This window comes from Dermacentor andersoni, chromosome 9 (genome assembly GCF_023375885.2).
Source record: "Dermacentor andersoni chromosome 9, qqDerAnde1_hic_scaffold, whole genome shotgun sequence".
NCBI classification, from domain to species: Eukaryota; Metazoa; Arthropoda; class Arachnida; order Ixodida; family Ixodidae; genus Dermacentor; species Dermacentor andersoni.
In genome coordinates, this window is record NC_092822.1 from 52110837 (window position 1) to 52133614 (window position 22778).

General features: G+C 48.3%; 1 protein-coding gene and 1 long non-coding RNA gene across 4 annotated transcripts in view; one reads left to right on the plus strand and one right to left on the minus strand.

The window, feature by feature from the left end:
• The window catches only part of Fife (regulating synaptic membrane exocytosis protein fife), a 209729-nt gene that overhangs the window by 152513 nt on the left and 34438 nt on the right, over nucleotides 1-22778 (plus strand). For 2 of the 3 annotated variants that reach the window (XM_055069086.2, XM_050175868.3), the window contains exons 2-7: nucleotides 9113-9244; nucleotides 10831-11006; nucleotides 11533-11950; nucleotides 15212-15325; nucleotides 17338-17595; nucleotides 22410-22772. In XM_055069086.2, coding sequence (XP_054925061.1) covers nucleotides 9179-9244; nucleotides 10831-11006; nucleotides 11533-11950; nucleotides 15212-15325; nucleotides 17338-17595; nucleotides 22410-22772 — 1395 coding nt within the window. In that variant the 5' untranslated portion in view covers nucleotides 9113-9178. Of the gene's footprint in view, nucleotides 1-8891; nucleotides 9245-10830; nucleotides 11007-11532; nucleotides 11951-15211; nucleotides 15326-17337; nucleotides 17596-22409; nucleotides 22773-22778 lie in introns of those variants that run through there. The other variant, XM_072284197.1, reaches the window with a different exon arrangement.
• Nucleotides 1-22778, minus strand: part of LOC140213086 (uncharacterized) — a 151337-nt gene that overhangs the window by 60790 nt on the left and 67769 nt on the right. The gene's annotated exons all lie outside the window — the stretch shown is intronic.

The following is a 22778-nucleotide window of genomic DNA, read 5'->3' on the forward strand; positions in this document are numbered from 1 at the left end:
TTTTTTTGGCAGTCTTCGCAGGAATACTCAGTATATCGTTTAGATCCCATGCACTGTGAGAGTCGGTTTAAGCGAAAATTTCTTACGAATTTGTGAGGAACGTATTTCTTGCTCAACAATCCAATTACGGAGTAGGACAATTTTCTTTTTTCATCCGAAAAAACCTCGCTCAACGCTAAGTTGCGGTGCTCCAGCAACCTCCAGCAACCCAATTTGACGGTGCCTCCCCTTGACTTCGTCGTTTTTACAGGTAAACGCACTCGCTCGTGTCTGGAATACCTAGCCCTCCCCGCGCGAGCCTAGAGCGTCCCGCAGCGTCCATGTTTCTTTTTTTGATAAAACAAGGTCACTTTATTGTACTCGACTTTATGTTTGTCCTTTCCATCGCTCCTCCGATGCATATGTGGCTCCTATCTAATCATACTAAAACGTCCCTGCTAGGCTGCTGTTTGTATTCACTGGTCTGAGTAGAACGGGGAGTAAGCGTCGATCTAACGTGATCTACTATTTCACTTGGCGCTCACTAACGCCGACGGTTTCCCGTTGGTATCGTGCACCATCGAGGTGCAGCGCCAGCAACGCCCCCTGGCGGCGTTCCTCATCACGCGAGCATTGTGAGACGCCTGGTAGCTGCCAAGGCACTGTTCCTCCTGCGCAGCAGGAGTAGGTATATGGCTTGTACATAGAGTGATTCTAAGCAGGAGTTGCCTTCCGTGCCGCGTATAGTTTGAACAGGGCTTCAAACCTCTGAAGCCAGTTTCCCCTATATACGATAAAGAACTTACCTAGATTTTCCTAGTTGGTTTTTTTAGGACACAGTTTGTTCCATCTGCCAATGTACTTCTCGTAGAGATAAACTTGTTTGTTATGTAGATAGACCCCGAGAGGATAGTTTAAATTTATTGCCAAACTCGTTTTTATAAGTTTGGCTAGTGGACTCGCTGCGCTTAAGTTTAAATGATGTGGCAGTGCAAGTTTTCGCAGTGCAACAGTTTTTCTTTCCTTCACAAGTTTTCGCTAGATATAAAATGTTTTTCGCGAACAAGACCTAACATCCCTAGATTTTGTGAAATTTTCGAAGGGTTGGCAGCACCGAGTTAGAACACTATCCCAGGAGTTGAAGCGCTTCACTAAACCTTGCTATCTGTGTCAAGACTTGGTTTGCCTTGGCATGTAAGTACTATTGACTGTTGACCCTGACCTATTGCATAAGGCATCCTTTCCGAACCGTATACGGCACAACCTTCATAGTTGTCGAACTTTTTTCTAGTTTTTGATGATGTACTCTTGCATTATTTTTGACAATGGTGGAGAATTTAAACACTGATGGGAAATTTCTTTATCAACGTATGCATCATAACTTAATTTCAGCAATACCAAAATATAAGGCTAGAGAAATGATTTTACCATGCGCACTTGGCTAAGCTGAAAAGTACCTCGCGCGTGAACGTCAGTTCGAGGTTCACACTACCGCGCAACGTGATCAACATGATCAACATGATATCTATGTATCTTCTACGTCCAAATTTCACGTGTTTACATGTTTCGGGCGCCTAGCCAAAAAAAAAAAACAAAAAAACTTCGACATCATCCTTAACGGTCGGGCCTTCTCTTACACTATGTAACTAGCCTCTGCACCACTTGTGCAGGCCGAAATTACCACATATCTAATATTCTGTTTCGCTGGGCTATCTCACCTTCCTGTTTTCACTCCCGTCCGTCCGTTCGTCCGTCCGTCCGTCCGTCCGTTCGTTCGTCCGTCCGTCCGTCCGTCCGTCCGTCCGTCCATCCATCCATCCATCCATCCATCCATCCATTCATTCATTCATTCATTCATTCATTCATTCATTCATTCATCCCATCCATCCATCCATCCATCCATCCATCCATCCATCCATCCATCCGTTTTAGGGAGCCGATTCCAGAGGACGTGACTTCACAGTATACGACGACGGCGACTATCGTAAAATAATACTACACACCGCTTCGAGATCAAAGGTGGCGACGGCGCTACAGTGAGTGTAAAAGAGGGAGTTAAGAGAAGACAGGGTATTGGGAAGGGGTGGGGGAGGTGTTCTAATGGCTGAACGGCAGGATCTGCGGTTCAACGCCAAGGCAGCGGGGAGACTTATATACTTATATTGGCCATTATTGATCCGACAGCACATGCGAGGAACTGCCGCGGGGTGGGCTGGTTCTGAGTAGACTGCAAAAGAATGGATTCGCAGAACAACTAATATGAAGAGTAGGGAGAGGAGCGCAAAAAGCAGAGCGCTTGTAACACAATTACCGCAGTTCGGTCGACGTCGGTCGCACCGCACCGTGTAGCGCCGCCCGAGCAAAAAAAAAAAAAAAAAAAAAAGAGAAGAAGAAGAAAGAAAAGAAGAAAAAGAGAATGAAATAAAAAAGGAACCGGTCAGGCACACGTCCCTTGAAGTGCACAAGCGGGCCGACGAGGACAGAGACGCGCTAATGGCGAGCCGAAGAGAGAGAGAGAATGAGAGAGAATGAGAGAGAGAGTGTGTGATGGGAAACTGGGAAAGGAAAGAGGGGGAGGTTAAGTAGAGCAAATGTCTGATTGGTTACCCTCTAACGGGGGGAATGAGAAAGGGCAGAAAAGATGAGAAAGGAAACGAAGGTGGGAAAACAAAGCACTGTTCTCGCTCGCAACGGTGAGGTGCACGAAGAACAAAGGCTCGCGGGCTGCCGAGGGGGCTGCGACGACACCGACGACGCCGATGACACGGTGTAAGGGGGTGACACGTAGGTACTAGGAGGGGATAGGGGAGGGGTGGAGAGAGCCGTAATTTAAACGCCGGACGGGAAACATGATTGTGTACTCTGTGATGGCCTTCTCTTATCCTGCCGGCCGTCTGCCTTGCCCTCGCAGCCTCCGAGATACGTACTCTCTTCTGGTTAACCTCGCTGCCTGCACTCCGTCTGTCTCCGTCTCCGTAATGGCGGTTTCCTTTCGTCGTCTGGAACTAAGGATGTGCCGCCGTCTCTTTGTCGCACTGTCCGTTTCCAGCTAGCGTGCCGGCTTTTCTTTTTGCCATTTGCCTAATGCGGGCAGCGGATAGATTAGTGCCAGCGAGCGGAGCTGGGTGTGTCGCATTGTGTCGGCGGCGAAAAAGGCGACAATGAAAATACGAGATGCGACACACGAGCGATTCGAGGACAGGACAGCAGTTGGGCACCGTTATTTCGACGCGTCCGCTTGCAAAACGTGCCTCTTCTTGTTCGTTGCGTATTGTTTTGAATAATCTGTATAAATTACAGTAAGAACACGATCCAACGAAACGCGATTTTACGAAGTTCCCGATTCAACGAAACCCGACTTTACGAGGTTCCCGATATAACGAAGAAATTTACATTCCCTGGCCGGTACCCATAGGGTTCGATGTTATCATCAACCCGAATTAACGAAACAAACTTGGCCAAACTCGATTTAATGATGTTTTTCCTGAAATAAGTGAGTAAAAAATAGCGGCGATTGCTTTCTAATTTTGACACAGACGCGTTCTTTTCCAAGCGTGCGCTCTAAACTATCGCGTTAAGACATCTAGGTACCATGGTCACATCCGTAGCTTTATTTTCACAAGGCTGCACGCCGCGCCCACGCACAGAACTGCAGACTCAACACCTCATCGGTGGTGGAGGCGGTGGCTGCTTTCGTTATTTCATGGTTTATGCGACATATGGCTGGATTAGCGGCAAATTCAGTGCCGCGGTAGCCTTTGCGTGTCGCTAAGATAAAATTTTAGATTTCGAAGGACTGAAATTTTTTTCCTCGATTTTACGAACTTCGCGATTTAACGAAATAATTCTAGCCTGGTCATCACTTGGTTAAATTGAGTTTCAACTGTACTTCGGTAGCTGATGGCTGTGCGGTTACTCCTCCGCAACATAAAAGAGCCCGCCGGCGCCTATACGGGCTGCAGACAATCAAACTACAATTGACTCATTTTGACATGTTTGGTCGCAAGTCGCGAGAATAACGAGAAGGAAAAGCAAGTTCATTTCAAGGCAGAGAACCGCTCAAAATTGGCGAATATGAAATTCACAAAACTGAGATGTGGTTACGCTCGATGCAGCATTTATACTGCACACCAAGTCAGTCTCGTGGACGAGTTTTGTGACCACCGTATAGGGGTTGAGCTGCCACAGCCTCTTGAATTGCAAATTTTAGTGTTTCCGTTCATATTGTTCATGGAGGCGCAGGTCGGTCCACCACCAATGTTTCGTCAACGGTACCTCTGCGTGCCAAGGTATAGCAGCAGTCGAATCTCACACGGGTCAAATGGGCACCTCTCTTCCGCGACGTTTTATATGCGTGTACGATTAGCATGAATTTCGCATTGTTATGCTACTTTCTCTTGCTGACCGGACGCCAATTCTGCAGCCGTGTAAAGGTTGCACGGGAAAATGAGGTCGTAGGCAGTTTTTTTTTTTTTTTCTCAGGCTTGCCGTGTAGTATTTTTGTGCGCGGTTTTAAAAAAATCAAGTTTGAAGAGGATAGAGAGGAAGTAGTGCCGCTTGCGGCAGGGTGAAAGTGTGAGTGATCGGGGAGACGGTAGTGCTGTGAGAGAGTTGCTAGGAAACGTGTTAGAAAACGTTTACCCCTCCAGAGGTGCTTACAGTAGAGTGCCGCCCTGCAAAGGCGGAAAGCCAAATTTTCGTTCTTAAAACAGAGATGTAAAGCAGTCACCGGCACAGTGAACGTAAACTGTAGTACGGACAGCAAAGGCGATTAAAGCACGTAGCATCCAAAACTCAATGTCTGTGAGACGTTTCCGGTTCCCACTTCCGCCGCATGCAGCGAGCAAAAGCATATAGCCTTCAAGATCTGTGGCTATTTATCTAGAGGGCGCCACCACTGGGGCGAGGATTTGGAGGCCACCTATTCGACTAAGCTACATCGTAATCCCGTGTTGTAGCACGCTCGTAGCGAACCCACGTTCGATAATGTATTACCCAAGCTAACTTCAAGCTCTCCGATTGCCCCCCATTCACAGGATTCACGTGTATGGCTCGCTTGAGCGCTTGCATAATTGATTCATTGCAAACACCGTAATTATTCCGCGCACTCTAAACTTTACCTGGGCATACCCAAAGACCACTTCACCTGTGTATTGAGTGATCCTTCCGTCTTACCGTCCATAAGTGTTCCAGTACATTTGAAACACTAGAAGTAGTACATTAGGCGCAACTTCGTGAGTTTAGGTCTCACGGCGAGCGCTTATCACATGATACCTATGATAATTATGCATGTTGTCATTGCGGTGGGTTGATCGTCCTGAAGGAGCGTCGGCAATCGCCCGGCATGAACGGTGCACTCATATGTGAGAAGGTTAATTTGACAATCAGCCAGGTCAGTGTCCTGAATGAAGCGAAGGTTAATGACGCAATACCCTCCATCACAGGCAACGGAAATTCCTTTCCGCAATTATGTGGTACTTCAGTAAAAAAAACTATATCCAGACATATGCTCTGGCTCTCGTGTATGTGTTCGAAACTTAGCAGACGACGCTTTGGCAAGGTGGGGAGCACGTGGCGCAGATGGGCGCGAGGTCACGTGTCCACGCATTTCTCGCTGGTTCACGTCGAAGGACACACTGTGGTGTCTAATTATTGCAACAGCTCAATGCCACACATAACTCAGATCGTCGCCCGCGAAGTATTCGGCCTTTCACAAATTAGGAAGATCGCAACGCGAGTTGTCAAACACAGGGCATGTCAAAAGCGTATGGCGTATGTGCTCGAGAGCCTTTGGAGAAAGCTAAATGGGCGAAAAAACGCGCCCACTTTCTGAGAAGACGCGCTACAGAAAAAAAAAATGAAGCTCGCGCGCAAGCGTTGAAGAACACGTGCATGCCATGGCAGGCCTCGGGAAATACAAGGCGGTTGTGCAAGTGAGACGTGGGCCTTGGAAAATCATTCCTTCGGGATGTATTGGATTATTTTGTGTGTGTGTGTGTGTGTGGGATAATACAGGCACAAATTTTTGCCGAAGGCACTTTAGGCTACGCAAACACAGCAGTCTCTTGCAGATATGCGTTGGTTCTGATTGCGTAATGGCCTCGAGTCTCCTCGCTCTCGTCGTCTCGAAAAAACAAAGAAGGAAAGACCAACTCCGGCACCGCTAGTTTCATTATTGCACTTCTCGGGAAAGCACGGAAAGAAATTCCAGTTCTTCCGTCATAGCCGCTTTGCGTCGAGCTTTCGGGGCAGCAAGTGCTTCGTTGCCTCAGACTTTCTATTCCTACCACGCAAAGGGCGCACCGCCTATATTTCCCTATTTCATCTGCCCGTACGTCTGCGCTTTCTTTTCGTCTGTCTCATACCTCTATTGCGCGCTGTGCCACCGCGCCATCTTGTCCAGACCCCGGTATCGTCTGGCATCTCTTGCTGCAAGCACAATTCCGTATCCGCGCCAACTTTCTCTTGCCTACGACGAACTGTGTACCCAAAACTTGAATAACGCGTCGCTCGCGGCACTGAGAACACTGTTTATTGTTCCCCATCGAACCCAGGCAGAAGAGCGGTACCTATAGAATAGCTCCGAGGGTTGTTCTGATCTGCCCGCCCGTCATCTCAGCGTCATCTACCGCTAAGTGTCGCAACCGTCCCTTGCTTCGACTGATGCTACTGCGAAGTTACAGTCGCGTTCGTCGCGCTTGTCGATTTCATATACTACGAGCCTTCGAGGAACGGGGCTGTCGCAATTTCGGAATGTTCCAGGGAATGCCGACTGAGAAAAATCTATTCGAAGCACGCACACATTTTTTTTTCGTTTATCTATATTTAAAGCTGTAGACAGTTCGTGACGAAACTAAACCTTTATAACCGGATTTACTTTTTACCGCCACAAAGACGCTTTTGATTGCGCTCGTGTGTGTCTGCTTGTGCGTTGAGAACATTCACGACATATGCATTCTTTTTTTCCGTCTTGGTGTTAAAGATTGTGGACTTGTGACAAGAAACCTACACCAGCTGGCTTTGCAGAAAGTTGACACTTTTGCTTGAAATTCTGTCAGCGCTCGTTGAAAGGGCTAACTATAATAGTTTTACCTTGACGTTAAGCGTCCGTTCCACTCGAACCAGGTGCGGGCACCACGGTGCATATGGTGTATGCACACAGCTTCTGAGCAGAAACGCTCATGAGTGTGAACACAACATTCGTGCCAGCAGCGGAATCGAGAACGCTGCCCTGGCTCCGGCAGAGCCGATTAAGTGGTGCGTGATGATGTGTCCACTTGTCATCGTAGTTTTTTTTTTTTTCAGCCAGACGTAGTGCACGCCTCTGGTGACCTTTCAAACCTCCACGCGCGCCGCGCGTGCGCCGTGAATACCAGGACAGCACGACGGCGCGAACGCGCTTCTAGCGCCTGTATAATTGCTATCGCAATTGTAAAAATGCGTCCATATCCACAAATAGTCTCCATGTGAGGGCTTCGAGCCAAATGAGGAACCATCCCACCTCGATTAGAGCAAGTGATACATTTGGTAGTGAAGAAATTAACCTAATACTTGCGCGAATGAATGGAAGCAGCCATGCGTGATTCTCGGAGCGTTCGGCTTCTTCATCGAAAACCGTTTGTTTGTGGCGCACGTCGCTCCCTATGCGAGAATTGGCGGCACTCTCCATACATTGTTGCCAGACAAATGCATGTTGTCTCGCAACGAGCAGTAAAACAGCATTAAACAACAAAACGAGGAGAGCGACACTGTGTCCCTCTCCTCGTCTTATTGTTTAGCGCTGTTTTACTGCTCGTAATCGTGAACCAACCAGCCCAAATGCGTCACTTTGTCTCGTAAGTCAGTTTTTCTTTTGTCCAACATCCAGATTCCGCCCTGTGTGTTTCTTACCTTGTGCGCATGCGTCTATATTTCCTTGTTTCCGTCTTCGCTGACCATTCAACAACTGACGTAATAGTTGTGCCGAAACCCGCAAGGTGGAGAGAAGTAATCAATAAAGGGAGGATGAGACATCCACCCAAGGGTAGCGAAGCGCTACAAAGGAAACCCATACAGGTTCCTTGAAAGAAAAGCTTCGCAGTTGAAGAAAAATTCGTCCTGGTCCGGGACTCCAACCCGGGACCACCGCCTTTCCGGGGCAGCCGCTTTACCATTTGAGCTAACCAGGTGGCTAGCAGATGGCAGGTGAAGTCGAATTTCTTCAACTGCGAAGCTATTCTTTCGAGGAACCTGTATGGGTTTCCTTTGTAGCACTTAGCTACGGTTGGGTGGATGTCTCATTTTCCCTTTATTCATTCGCCAACTGGTCCAGCGCTTGGTCCTGTCCAGATTTAAGAGCCTCGAATATGCTAAGCCTGAAGTGGCGACAACTGACTGGAACAGGTTAGGGGCCGGCGCAGAATGTTCTCGCGTTCTCGCGTACACACAAACGAAATGGAGAATGTGCCAAGTACTCAAAGTATAAAATCTCTTAGCAAATTTGACCCTCCGGAATACACTGCCTTCTTTTCGCATAACACAGTATTGGCCACTTGTTTCTTTTTCAGCCATTCAAGTGCCCAATCATTCTGACACGAAATGTCACCTACTTCCCCAAGTTAGAAATACTGAACTCTTATTCTATAGGTTTGATCGATTCGATTATAATGACGCGTTTAACGTAAGGTGACGCTTGACTAAGCGTAACGTAGAAACGTTTCGCTCCTCTAACTTAAACATCTCCCGCCTTCTTCTCTGTATCCCTTGAATGTATTTTCAGCTAATACCCGGAACGCCTTGTTACGGTCGTTATCAGCGCGGTGAAGCAAAAGCGTGAAAAACGGGCTACACCTCAACGACTGGGAGGCTTAAACGCAGCCGCTGTTAGCCACGGTACATTAGGCTCCATTTTCCTTTTTTTCTCATGTCGCAAAGGTTACTGTGTCGTGGAATTTCCTGTCAATAAAGGCGGCGCACGTTGCTAAGCCTTATTTGTTCCTGTATACACAACGCCGCAGCGTGGGTATATAGAACAGAGTGTTGCGCCTGCATGCTTGGCGCCTGCGTCTTATCTAATCTGGGCGCGCGCGGCGCCAGAGTGGCTCGGGCGCAGGAATATTTGAGAACGGTAGCGCTGCTATCGGCTCTTGCGCAGGAGACGAGTGGCCACGGGAGCAGCGGGCAGGTCTGAAGCCAGCGACACCAGCATGAGCCGAGTCCCATGACGCCCACGCGTCTAGACGATCTCAACATGATTTCCAACAACGTTATGTCCTTCGTCAAGAAGGTGAGTGTCTTAAGTAACCGGAGACAAACACACAAGCCCACTCCAGTCTGCCTCTTGTCGTCTCTTTCTTTTCCGACTTCACGCTGGCACAGATTAGCAACCAGACTGATTTGCCAACCAGTCGTTTCCTCTGAAGCGAAGCTCTCTTTGCGAACGGTTCCAACTTTGCTTGAGCGGAAATGGGTGCTACGGTCTAGCTGAATTGCTCACACGCAGAACACCATCATCTTCAATACCACCTTCACTACTACTGTAGGTGTCCTAACTGATGGCCTTGTTTTCTACGCAATTACTCAGTAATAGAAACAAATGATGCCTAAATGTTCTCACTGCAACAAACGTAGGTCATCGAGAGCATAATTCATATATTAAAGCAACCTTTCGCGCATGCGCCGTGAATACCAGGACAGCACGACGGCGCGAACGCGCCTGGTAAGTCTTTCGGCGAGTAAAACGCAGTTTAGTATTGCACTATCTCCAGGATCAGCCCGCTCTAGTCGGCTCGCCGACCCTGGATTCACTGTCGTAGAAAAAAAGAAACGCCAATGCTGGAGACAGTGTATAACGCGCAGTCACGTGGGTCACGCGGTGGAGGTCCCCGCGTCTTGCAGTCTTCACTTGCAGGCAGGTAATAGCGGTGGTGTCAAACGCTGTGCATAATTTAGTGAGTTGCATGACATTTATTCAACCGTTTCATTAAAACTTCGCTTTCCATATTCCAACATGTGGTTTGGATCTGCACAGCTTCTATTGAGATGAACCTGAATACAAGAATTCTTGTCACCGTTTGTTGGCGACGGCTACACTGTTTCACTTGCTTGTTAATATAGAATAAAAAGAAGAAAAAGGGTATAATTTGTTGCATTAGTAAAACACTTAACAGAAGAACATGTAACGTAAGTGAAAGTCTCTCTCGAAGAGTTCCTGTTGCAACTTATTCCGCGGGCGTCTGGAGAACACAACTTTCAGTTGTACGAATGAGACATTATTACACACGATGCAGTAAACAGATATTCGTCGTATATGAAAGCATCTTCAAAGAAGCGTTGAAGTGCTTTCATTGCTTTGTGATCCAGTACTTCTGATGCCTTACACTTTGGCAAGTGAAAAAGTTTGATGTGAATCAAGTAAATGAACTTCTCGTTCGAGGCGCTATGTGTAGTGGGCTTGGGACCGCCGTGACGTAGGTGCGATACGTCGTGGGCATATTGAGGTGCCTGGTATCTGCCCGGGCGATGTTCCTCCTGCTCCGCAGCAGTTGCCTCGAATGCTGCGTCTCGCCATGTTGCTTCCGCGCATTGTTAGAACAACGCGTAAGCAACTCGAGTGAAACGCTAAATTTTGCTACAGCATTCAATGCTTCGTCTTCAGGTGAAACTGTCAAGGTATTTTTCCGATATCTCATATCTTTATTTCTCATTTTCTGATTTTACTTTAATAGTGAGTGTTAGCCGACTTTGTGTCTCCCCCTTGAATGCTAATTTCAATTCGCTGCTCTGCCTTGAAAAATGCCTCCATACCGACGGCCACGACAATTCCGCCTTTCCCACACGTGACGTCACAGCCCTTGACCCGCGTATGCGCAGATGGTGAAGAGCGGCTCGGACGAGGACGGCATGCGGCTGGGCAGCAAGTTTCGCGCCACCGTGGCCGGCCTAAGTCCGCGGGCGTCACGCGCCGACCTCGGCCACTTGACGCCCGAGGAGCGTTCCATCCTCGCCAGGGTCTGGCAGAAAGAAGACGAGTTCGAGACGCTTGTCAAGTAAGTGACCAAGCACCTCCAGCACGCATTTCTTCCAGATGTCTGTTGCAGGCTGTCTGCTCCAGATCCCAGCCCTAGAACGCCGTTAGCACTGGTTCTTCTCACACAGCACCTGTCACCGGCCCGAAACAGTCACGTCTTTCGAGGACTGGGTCAGGCTCTGGCCCTCACGTTAGACACTTTACTTACTTGGCATGTGAGGCTTTCAGGGCGAGTCATACTTAGCTCTATTTTTGGTCCCGTCACCAACTTCCCCAAATAGGCGTCGAGTCATCTTTCAATCAAATGAAAGCTACAGCGGTCAAGCGTAGGACGAACGACAACAGGACACAGGAGTGGCACGAACGGACATACAGCACTCCTTTCTGCGTGTGCCCGCGTGACTCTTGTGTGCTGGTGCCGTTTGCACTTCGCTTAATTAATTCATGCAGTATGGCGAACCAACAATTCCAACCCTGCAACCCAACAGCCGCCACCATTTCTCTGCGTCGCTAACTTCTCCTCTGACGCGACCTCTGTCACGCAGGAAATCCCAGACGCCCCCGCTCACGCCGCCCACCTCGCAACCGACGTCGACGGCCACGTCGACGCCGGACAAGACCTGCGACAAGGTGTTCCCGGGCGTCGCGTCGGTCAAGATCGGCGCTGGAGTGCCGATCGCCGCGGCCGGGGCCAACAACCCCGCCGCGCCCGCGGCGGCGACCCCTCCTCCGCCGCCTCCGTCGAAGCCGTGCCGCATCTGTCGCAAGGGCATCCAGGCGGGCGAGCCGTGCCACACGTGCGACGACTGCAAGCAGCTGGTGTGCGACGACTGCGCGTCGTACTCGCGAGACCCCCAGCACGCCGTGTGGCGATGCTCGTGCTGCCGGAGACGCATGAGCCACGACAGGCTCGGGCCTCCGCCCGGGTCCGGAATGCACAGGGTGCCCTCAGTGCGTCGAATGGTGAGTGGCCTTGCGCCCCCGCAGCGCTGTTGCTTGCCAGCCGGAACGGGCTTTTCTTTTCTTCTTTTTTTCCGCCGGGAAAGCCCGTTCCTTGTGTGTTACACCCATGTTCACAAACGAACCACCTCGACTCGAACGGCATCATAAATATACATATGCCCCATAAAGGGACATGCCCCACATGATAATGAGAGAAGAAAGACTTTTACATGACATCCCTATATGTTCACATATTGCACCTGGGAGTTATAGGGCATATCGTTTATTTTATTAAGTATGGTGTCTCATATGATATATCGGTACAAGCAGTCTTTTATGTGGTAGCCCCATATGGGCGCATAATCATATGTAACTTGTCACGTGTGATATACTAGATTATGTTGGTTATCATGTCGGGTCCAAATATGTTCATTTTGGATTATTGGACGTGTGGTGTATGGGGTTTCGCCGATAGGGAAATTTCTCCTCAACTGCATGGCGATGGCGATGAGCGGATTCTCTTTGAAATGTGGTGGTGGCATGTCCCGGCATACTGTTCAATTCATAGCCAACTCTAACGTCAATATGCGAAGTCTGTCCAAACGTTCGTGTAGTCATTAAAAAAATTCATTTAACAAACTTTCAGATACATCAATGTCGTTATCTTCAAAACATTCGCCATTAGACAACATACATTGGTTCTCCCTCTTTTTCCGCTGCTGGAAGCACCCTTGGAAGTCCTCTTCTGTCTTGTTCTTCAGCACCCATGCCGTTACCTTTTGCATTATCGTCACATACATCCGAAATTCCGCTTCCGGAGTGCCAGTTTCCATTTCTGGCAGCGAAAGAAATGTTACCGGAAATTAAATACCGCGAGTAGAGTTTCAGCACAATGGTGAAATTTCGCGCAAAAACAATTTCACCGATTCACCGACGACTACGATACTCCCTAATTGCGAAATTTGAGTGCATCTCTATACGTGTTTTCATTTAGCGATATAGTGGCTGGCGCCGTCAATTTGTCTCGTGCAGCACGATGCATACGGAGCGAAGTGTGGCGCGACTGCCTCGCTAATTGGGAGTTAATGAGGGGCAGCGAGTGGGTGACGCGTGCTTCACAGCAGCCGCCACAGACAGACCTCGCAGACGACGCACGCTTCTATGGCGCCATCTCGTAGCCATCGTCACCATAGAGCCTGTCTTGTGCTGCACTACGCTTTACTTCTCGCGCTTTCGCCGTACCCTCCTCTTCCGCTTTCCTTCTCGCACTCCCTTGACTATCGCCGGCTTTCGCCTGCCGCTGCGCTCCGCGTTTGTTCTTTCATTAACCACTGCTGCCATTTTCAGCCAGTCTGTAGGAAGTCTGGCCAGAATTTTATGTTTTTCCGGTGATTTTTTTTTTAGCCTCATCTTTTTTTCCACTTCTTGCTCTGTGACTTCAGCTCGATGTTGTATTCCTAAATTCAAGTTTCGTCACCGATGACGACCCTTTGCGAGAATTCATGGCTGTCGTCTGATGTTTTCCAACCAATACAACAATGATTGTGTCGCAACTTTTGGTGAGAAGTCCGCAGCTTCGGCACCATCTTGGCACAAGGTTTTTGAATTTCCAAAGTTTCAGTGAGAAGCCAATGAACGGACGTCTTTTTCAAGCCAAGTGCTTTCGACATCATTCTAACAATCAGCCGCAGGTTACTGAGCGCGAAAGAACGCTTACGATCGATGTTTTGGCCTTCACGCGAACTGGAGGGCCGTCCTGATCATGCATCGCCCTTAGTCTCCACAGTTTTTGCGAAAACTCTGAACACTATTGAACAGAGTTCTTCCCTTTAAGGCATCTTTGTTCATAGCCTTTTGCAACGTTTGATGAAGTTCTGCACCATTAATGCCCCCATTTCACAAGAAATTTCATATTGATGATTTGTTGCGTCTGTCTGTCGATCTCCACTTCGATAAAGTCTGAAACTGACGTGCAGAAAAAACACACGTACAAAGTTTCGCTTTGCCGTGCAGGCAGTCTCGCTCGTACTAGAGGTCTACCGGATCGTTTCCATTGGAGAGAGTGGAGATGCTGCACCTTCACCCCCTTTTTTGCTCAGTCACAGAATAAATTTTCGGGACAGATTTCTTATGTTCCACATTTCCCTCATTAATATCTACTATGGTTACACTATTCTTAGGCCACGTGAAAACTTTTATTCGCCGTTGCCCCGTTTATCCTGTGTTAAGCGCCAGCTATCTGACCCTTGAATATTACGGCGTGACACCCTAGCGTAACCTGCAGCAATGGCAAACTACAGTTCAGTTCGTCTCAGCGTCCCTCCAGACCGAGACACCAGAGTGCTGGCGCATATTGTAGTGACTGTGAAAGCCTAACAGGCATTGGGATGCGCTCACGTGCGTGCATATTGACGCGCACAATTAAAAAAATGTGCATCGACTCGCTTCTCAAAGTTCGCCACGCGACACTGAGAAGGGAGTCAAAGAAAAGGGTCATTGTTGCTCTATTTTACTTGTCATGACAAGTTATGTTAACATCGCTTCGCAAAGCTTTCTGATGCAGACTTAGTGCTTGCTCTGGCTCATGAAGCTTCATGTCTCAAGCGTCTTGTGTGTCATGCATGGCTCCAAATTTGCGTACAGCTAGCGTTTTACTCTAGGTAGCATGTTATACTTAATGTTTGTGCTGACCCGTGTCCTTCATTTCATTGAAATGAAAATAAAACAAAGAGATGTAGTCATCTCGTAATGGCGATGGCTGCAGCTTTTCGCATAATAAATACAACAATATATAAAATAGATATATGTAGCAATAAAAGGCAAACAAACAACGTCCTAGGGCCAAAAGTCCACAGCACACAGTTCTATACACACACGAAGATACAAGTATAAAAGGCGAAGGGAAGTCGAACCACACTGAGTTCGTAAACAGCTTGCCTCGTGAATATTGTGTCTCATCCGTCTCATTAAGTAAAAAAAAAAGAACAACAACACAATAAGGTAGAAAGCATACGCAAAAGTGTGCACCAAGATTTCGGAGGCCAACAATCGTCATATACCGAGTGCATGCTTTCGCCACTTTCGCCAAAATACAGCGCCGCAGCGAACACAAAGTTTCACTACGCGACGCGTAGCATATCGGTACGTTGCTAGCGTAAGCTGGTCAAATTTATCCTGAAGCTGTAATTGACAAGCAAGAGCGCGCACATACATCGGCGCCACCATGTGCAAGGTATAGCTTACCCTAACTCCCACCCCCTCTCCCCCTGCTTCGCTGTGCAGACGGAGCGAATCGTACAGGACAGCGGAGGCCTGGGTTGCAGCACGGGCCCCAGGGGCAGCTTCATGCTCAGCGAGCCTCTCAAGGAGGCGCTACGTCTCGAAATGCAGATGCAGGTAACTGGGAAAGAGAGTTGTGTAAGTGCATGTACGGCAAGCCACTCATGACTGATTGGGCGTAGACGACAATATGACGGTTGTGTATGCAGAACTTGCGCAAATGAGCAAATGCAGGTCACCGACAAAGGGTAGCAATGCAGCAGCTCTTGGTAGCCGTGTCGGCTATCTGTTCCACTATTCCAGCAGCCGTAACGAAAAATAAGCGATATTCTTCGCACGTGTCTTCTGGTAGGCTGGATTCACTGAACCCGTCGATATGCCAACGCGCTACAACTGGTTCCTCACTGTATTGCGCCCATCATAATTAACCTGCATATGCCTCCGCAGCCTTTTTGCTTCTCCTTCGCGGGGTACTGCAGATTTTTGCTTTGTGCAACTTAAATGGGCTAGCTTAAGTGACTTTTCTTTTTCAAAGCATGTGAATTTTAAAATAATGTGCCTGATGTGTATCATCATTGTTCAAATTGTGTTTGACGACGATTTCACATAGTGATGCCATCGCATTATATTTCTAATAGGTCTGTTTGTATCAAAGACAAGGCCTCAGCGGACCGCACTCGGGTTTGGTGTATCTGGGATCTGGGTATCTCATAACCCCTTGCAGAAAAATCGGCCCTTTCGTGCCTCCAGAGCGTCGTAGCCTGTCGAAAAATGTATCAAAACAGGTCTCAACGAGACAAGAACCGATAATTACCGCAGATTACGTAAAATCAACGGCATGAGTGTAATTATAGCCGATGTAGTAGAAAATTAAACAACGCTGCGCTATGTTCTTGCAGACAGAGTGCACCGCCGTAGATACAGACATGTTGAAGATAAGCCGCCGTACGGCACAATTTTGGAAAATGGAGCGAGTTCGCTTGGACTAAGCAAGCCTCGAACGAGATAAAGGTGTCTGGAAGTCGACTTCAGTGGTACTCACAAGAAGTGAGGATTAGTTGCAGAGTATGTAACTTGACCTGTATGGGAATAATTAACGCCAATATATTCAGAAATTCAAATTACACTGTACCCCTGTAAAGGGTGCATTGCCATAGATATAAGCAGGTTGAGGCAAAGCCACCATACTGCACACTTTTGGGAAAAGGAACTGGTTTTCTTGGAATAGGCAGGAAAAGCGCGAGGCAATAGGGTCTCGAAAGCGGCTTGCAGCTGTTCCGCATTGCAGCTGTTCTATCTGCTATACTCTTCTATCTCCGCGATCGTCTCACTTGGCATCTTGGTGAAAAAAAATAAAGGGTGTGCGTGAGTGTATGTGTGTGTGTTGCACTGTCTGGTAAACTTCAAATAATTTATGCGTGTACACTTAGACGCCTCTCTGGTTAGCTTTGTTTCGACGACAACTTACCCTTTACGCCAAGTAGGTGTGCGTCTCTATAGTATATATGCTTATTAAATTGAGGGAAGGGGGTGAGAGCGTCGATTTGTTAAATATCTTGAAAGTTATTGGAGGGTTGGAACGGCCTAAAGAAACACTGAAGGACTGTGAGGAACGCCGTAGTCGAGGGCTACGAATTAATTTTGACTTAATCTCCTTTAACGTGCAGCCCCTAAATATAAGCAAACCAGCCTGTTTTTTCCTTTTTTTGCATTTCGCCCAATTGACATGCGGCTGCATCGGCTGGGAATCGAACCTCAGGCATCGTGCTCAGCAGCTCTCATTGCACTACCGCGGCGGGTAAATTGCCTTGATAAGGGTTGCTCTAATGTATCCCGACTTGTCGTTATTCTACAGTTATTAAACAAACGCGCTCTTCGCTATCCTTATCCATCCTGTGGTCTATTAAGAGTTACAGGATGAGTGCCAGGACATGAGAAGCGTAGTCGAGGACGGCAGATAGCCTAGGTAACGCGACGAAATTTGGAACTCGGAGGCACGAGTCGGAATCAGCCGGTCCAAGACAGGACCAGCTGATATCGCTGGGATGGGGGCCTTCGTTCTGCAGTGTACTAGCAAATTAAATGGCAGTAGCAACAACGAAACGCCACGAACGCGCCTCCCGTCGCAGGTCGACGGCGGCTGCCTGGCCCCGCCGAGCGCCCGCACCATCGTCAAGCGTGGCTCGTACGCGGGTCAGACCGAGTGGCAGCGCAACGGCCTGCGCTCCTCGTCTCCCGAGCGACGTCACAGCTACCAGAAGCCTGCGGCGGGTCCAGACCGGGACGCCTCGTCGGACTCTTCCCTCGAGGATGACTATCTGCCGCGGGCGGGCCGCCTGCGCCGCAAGTCGCGCCTGCAGAGACACAAGAGCCGCACAGCGGCAGACGTGAGTACTATACCACCCGATCTTTTTTTTAATGCGAATTTCCAAACGAATAGCTTCGAATAGCATAGAATAGGAACGAACAGAAGAACGTGGTGCTTGGTGACGGTCGGACATTCACCAGCGATACGAAGAAGCCCATATGCAAAGGGTTCGCGCTCCCGCGCAAGTTGCCGGGCCCGTTCCTCGTCGAACGCTAACTAACAAAAGCTGTTTGAGATATTCGTGCTATCGCGCGGTAGCTTTGGTTTGGATGATGCGGCAGAGCGATGGAGCGCCCGGGAAGGACAGCCGTCGTCTTCTCCTGCAGCCCTCTCCTCCCTGTGGCGGCTGAGGGAGAGGGTTAAGGCGGTGTGAGAGGAGGATGGCAGTCGCCTTTCGCGCTGGTGCTCGCACCGCTGGAGACAACACACATGCGGCGAATCGGCCTATAAGTACAACCACCTATGGCACCGCTACACATGTGCCGGTTAACGGCTCGGTCCGCTGCGAAATTACGCAACGAAAAAAAACAAACGCCACCCAAATATTCACACTGCAGCAAACAGACGCCTTCGAGAACACAATTTCTTTGATAAAGCGACCAGCTATATAGAAGTGTTCGGGTACTCGCTTTCATTGACTATCATTGTCGATGTTTCCTGCACGATGTTTTTAAAGGTTTCCTGTGATGAATAGGGGCTTTTCCGCCTTTTCAGGTGGATTACTGGAAGCGGCGAACATTACTTGCACAAAAAATCGCACTGTAGATATAGCCAGATAATCTTATTCACTAATTATCTCGCTAATTGCTCAGGTTAGGTTATGTGTTGCAATTGCAAAATTGCAGCTGAGCAGTAGTGGAGTCGCGACTTATCGGCCGAAATGTTCAGGCTAGCATCGACTTTTGGGATATCAAAGTCCGAGAATTCTGGTGAGTAAATGAATTGGCGTTCCAGTTACGATCGTCCCGAACTACTTGACGCACGCTTTCGGGAAAAAAAAGGTGTTAAGAACGCCAATGTGTGTTTCGTAACCTACTTTAAGGAGTGATATCTCGAAAGTGGTGCTAGCTTTAGGTTTTCTACAAAGCACACACGAATTCACCAGCGCTCGGCTTCAATATTACTATCGCGTATGTTCCCTTAGGCGAATAATTAAAACGGTGTTCAGTTACTCTTTCTTAATTAGCTGCCTAGACGTAGTGTTTTGTCCTGAAAACAATGTAATACACAAACAAAGTAATCCACCTGAATATGTCGACTTGCGCTATGTGCTCCGCGCGATTGTTTTTTCAATCAGTTCGAACAAACTAAATAAAAAACACATGGTAATTTCCAATCTCGGCATTCTTGATGAGGAGCTGCCCGAGCGTTTCGGCTGCCTCACATGCGGGCAATATCGGGCTCACATTTCACGAGAACGAGACATTGCACTTTCGGATTTCCATCTCGTAGTCCGCTACGGTATTTGCTTGGTTTGTTCGAAATGAAAATACGGGTTTAGCCCTTTACCACGTGACCCTCAGGAAAGGCTCGTGTCGTCGGGCAAGTTTTCTCGTCGTACATGACGCACGCAGATGCAGTGCCTCTCCAGTGCGGCTACGTGACTTCGCATTACCGCATTATATCTGTACGACTATAAGGTAACCCTGAAACCCTCCCAACTCGTATGGTAGCATAACCTGAACAGCGAACATTGAAACCTAGCGGTGCAACTGCGCAGGGCGCCACCTGTCGTCAGGGTGGCAGAGGATGCGTCATCTCGTCTACCGCAATATACTCAACACCTAAAGCACCACTCGTTCAGCGCACAGAGTGCTGGACCACTCTGGTAGGATCGCTTCGTGTTAAGACTGGTTCGCAAGAGGGAACCGCTTCGCAGGCGATTGCTCCTTTCGACCAGTCAGTTACATCATCATCAGCCTGGTTATGCCCACTGCAGGGCAAAGGCCTCTCCCATACTTCTCCAACTACCCCGGTCATGTACTAATTGTGGCCATGTTGCCCCTGCAAACTTCTTAATCTCATCCGCCCACCTAACTTTCTGCCGCCCTCTGCTACGCTTTCGTTCCCTTTGAATCTATTCCCTAACTCTTAATGACCATCGGTTATCTTCCCTCCTCATTACGTGTCCTGCCCATGCCCATTTCTTTTTCTTGATTTCAACTAAGATATCATTAACTCGCGTTTGTTCCCTCGGGTTAGTTACATGTATGTATGTTAGAGTCCGTTACATGTATCCCATTTACACTGCGCTATGCTTCGTCGCCGAATCCTTCATTCCTGGCTGAAACTGATGCTGATACCATGCATGGCCCACGCGCATACACTCCGACAGAGAGTAAAGTATGGCGGGATTGGACATCGACGGGAAAAACAAACACATTTGTTTAAAGGATGCATGGAAAATAGAAAGCGTGTAAGATAAAGAGCATATTTCCTTTAATTTTATTTACTTAAATGCCCCGTAGTAGGGGTATTACATAAGGGGGGGGGGGGGGGGGTACAACATATACCTACAAGTGTTATAATGCATTCAATTCCGTAAATAAAAAAAGTTGTTACATCTTGAACAAGTTGTGAAGAGCAGATGATGGAAGCGATTTGATGAGGAAGGCCATTCCAGTCTTTAGAGGTTCGGTAGAAAAATCAGGCTGAAAATGTATTTGTGCGTGAATGTGGTTGTGCTACCTGCTGGGGATGGTCAATGCGTCGTGACCGGCGCGTTGGAGGAACAATGTATGGTGGTCGATTAAGCGTCGAATAGTAGAACCTGTGGAAGAGGGAAAGGGTGGCAATGCGGCGACGAGAGGATAGAAGCGATACGAAAAATGCATTTTTAAAGATGATATGCTGACGTTGTAAGAGTATGTGGAATGAATATACCTGGTGGCGCGATTTTGAACTGCCTCGAGGGCATTGGCGAGACATGCCTGAGGCGGATCCCAGATGGCAGATGCGTATTCGAGTTTCGTTCTTCCCAATGATCTATAGGCTAACAGTTTTACATGCAATGGAGCAAGGCGAAGGTGACGTCTTAGAAATCCCAATGTTTCGTTAGCTGATGAAATAACATTAGTAACATGCACATTCCAGGTTAGATCATTAGCCGAGGTGATACCTTTGTATATGGATCATATCATGAGAAGAACCTGTGGTTAACCACAGAAGAACCCTCGGTTAACCCCCTCTCTTCTAAGTATATGGAGTAATATGGGCAAAGGCGATTATAGATAGAAGAGGTAACAAGCTGCATTACATAGTGAAGGGTAGAGGAGCAGAAAGAGGAAAGAGGGAAAGTACTTTGGACCATCAGCGGCTCCGCAGAAATTGTATAAAGCACGAGGACGCGGGATTTAGAGTGAGTATATTCATAGAAATGTTCACTGAGGTGTCATATTTATCACGGAATATTGTTTTTATTTCGTTTCCTGGCTCCATACCTTAATCTTCGGACCTGTCGTCGCTGTCATTGTCACCCGCTTCAAAATAAAAAAAAATATATCGAAAGACAGAATGCATTTGCCGGCATGCATAAGACCGCTGAAGAACTCTGCGTACTTCAGCGGTGAAGGGTAGAAAGAAGGAGTAAAACTGTTGAAAATGCAGCAATAAGGTTAAGGAAATTTTCTGGTGAGATAATGTCAAAAGATCCCTACGTCAGTCGTTATAACATGAAGTCACGCCATAAACAATCTATTGCACATTAGAATGGTCTTCCGGACCGTGTCGCTTGCTTTGCGAATCCCAATATTTTCGTGAAAGCATTGTGCCAATTACATGCATGGTATTGAGCTCTTCTCCCTACTGCTAGTATTTTTTTACAATAAAGCGTTAATATCACTTGCTCTTGAATGTTATTTCAGTCTTTCTAATATTCTATAATTTACTTACATCACGTTGTATCGACACACAAACATACTAAGTCTACAAAAACGTTAATGTAAACAAGGAAAAACAAACCAAATCAAATCATAGGAAAAGCGACCCATATTTACCCACGTTAATTATGAGTTCATGTAAAGTGTTCTCTAAAGCACTACTAAATGCAAAACACAGGAATGTAATTTTCATGCAGTCCTGGCATTGAACACTCAATTGAAATATGGTTCACAAACATCTACAATTCAAGTCATATCATTCAGATTGCTGCCTGCAAAAAAAATCCCGAAGGGCTGTTATTTCAATTGCAATGTAGAAAAATAATGTAAAGAGAAATCAAATTCTACACACAGAACTTCTTGCCCGTGGAGCATTTCGTATCATATTCTGCATAATCATTAATTCACACCTTTTTCACATCATCCGGCACGCCAACTGACCCGGTCTCGGAACACAAAGATTAAAATCGCCTAAAAGAAGGATCTTTGCAAAATGCGGCCCTCCTTCAGGACCACTTTGTGTAAAGATCCTCCTTTGCACCGATTTTATTCTTTTTTTGCGTAATCCTTCCCACCGACTGACCAGATCTCTGAACCGCTGCCTCGGCTCCATTGTCTGTTAGCTTCGTACGAGCCTGTGCTGACCGTGACTCTGAAGCCACTGCCTTGGCTCCATTGTCTGTTAGCTTCGTACGAGCCTGTGCTTACCGTGACTCTGAACCCACTGCTTTGGCTCCATTGTCTGTTAGCTTCGTACGAGCCTGTGCTGACCGCGACTCTGAACCCACTGCCTTGGCTCCATTGTCTGTTAGCTTCGTACGAGCCTGTGCTGACCGTGACTCTGAACCCACTGTCTTGGTTCCATTGTCAGCTTCGTACGAGCCTGCCCTGACCATGGCTCTGGCCGTCTTTCGCTCTCGTTCGTCCCCCCCCTCCCCCGCTGTCTCTCTCACAGGAGGAAGACTCCGAGGGCAACGAGTGGCGCAGCAACACGTCCTCTTCCTCGGCGCTGGACAGCCTGGAGGCGGACGGTGGCCCGCCTCCCCCGACGCACCCGGCCTCTTCGCACCGGGGCAGCACGGTGAGCGGCGGCCGGCTGGGCGTGTTGACGCGCTACAGCTCGGAGAGCTCGGACGTGAGCGACCTGAGCGGAGGAGGCCGCGGAGCCCCGGAGAGCTCGCCGGACGAGCGCCGCAGCATCCCGAGCGTGACGGTGGACGCCATCGGGCTGCCGCCCCCGTCGGTGGGCCTCTACGAGGAAGTGCGTCGGTGCTCCACGGGCAGCGCCCTGCCGCGCATGCCCATCCCGGAGAACCAGGTAGCA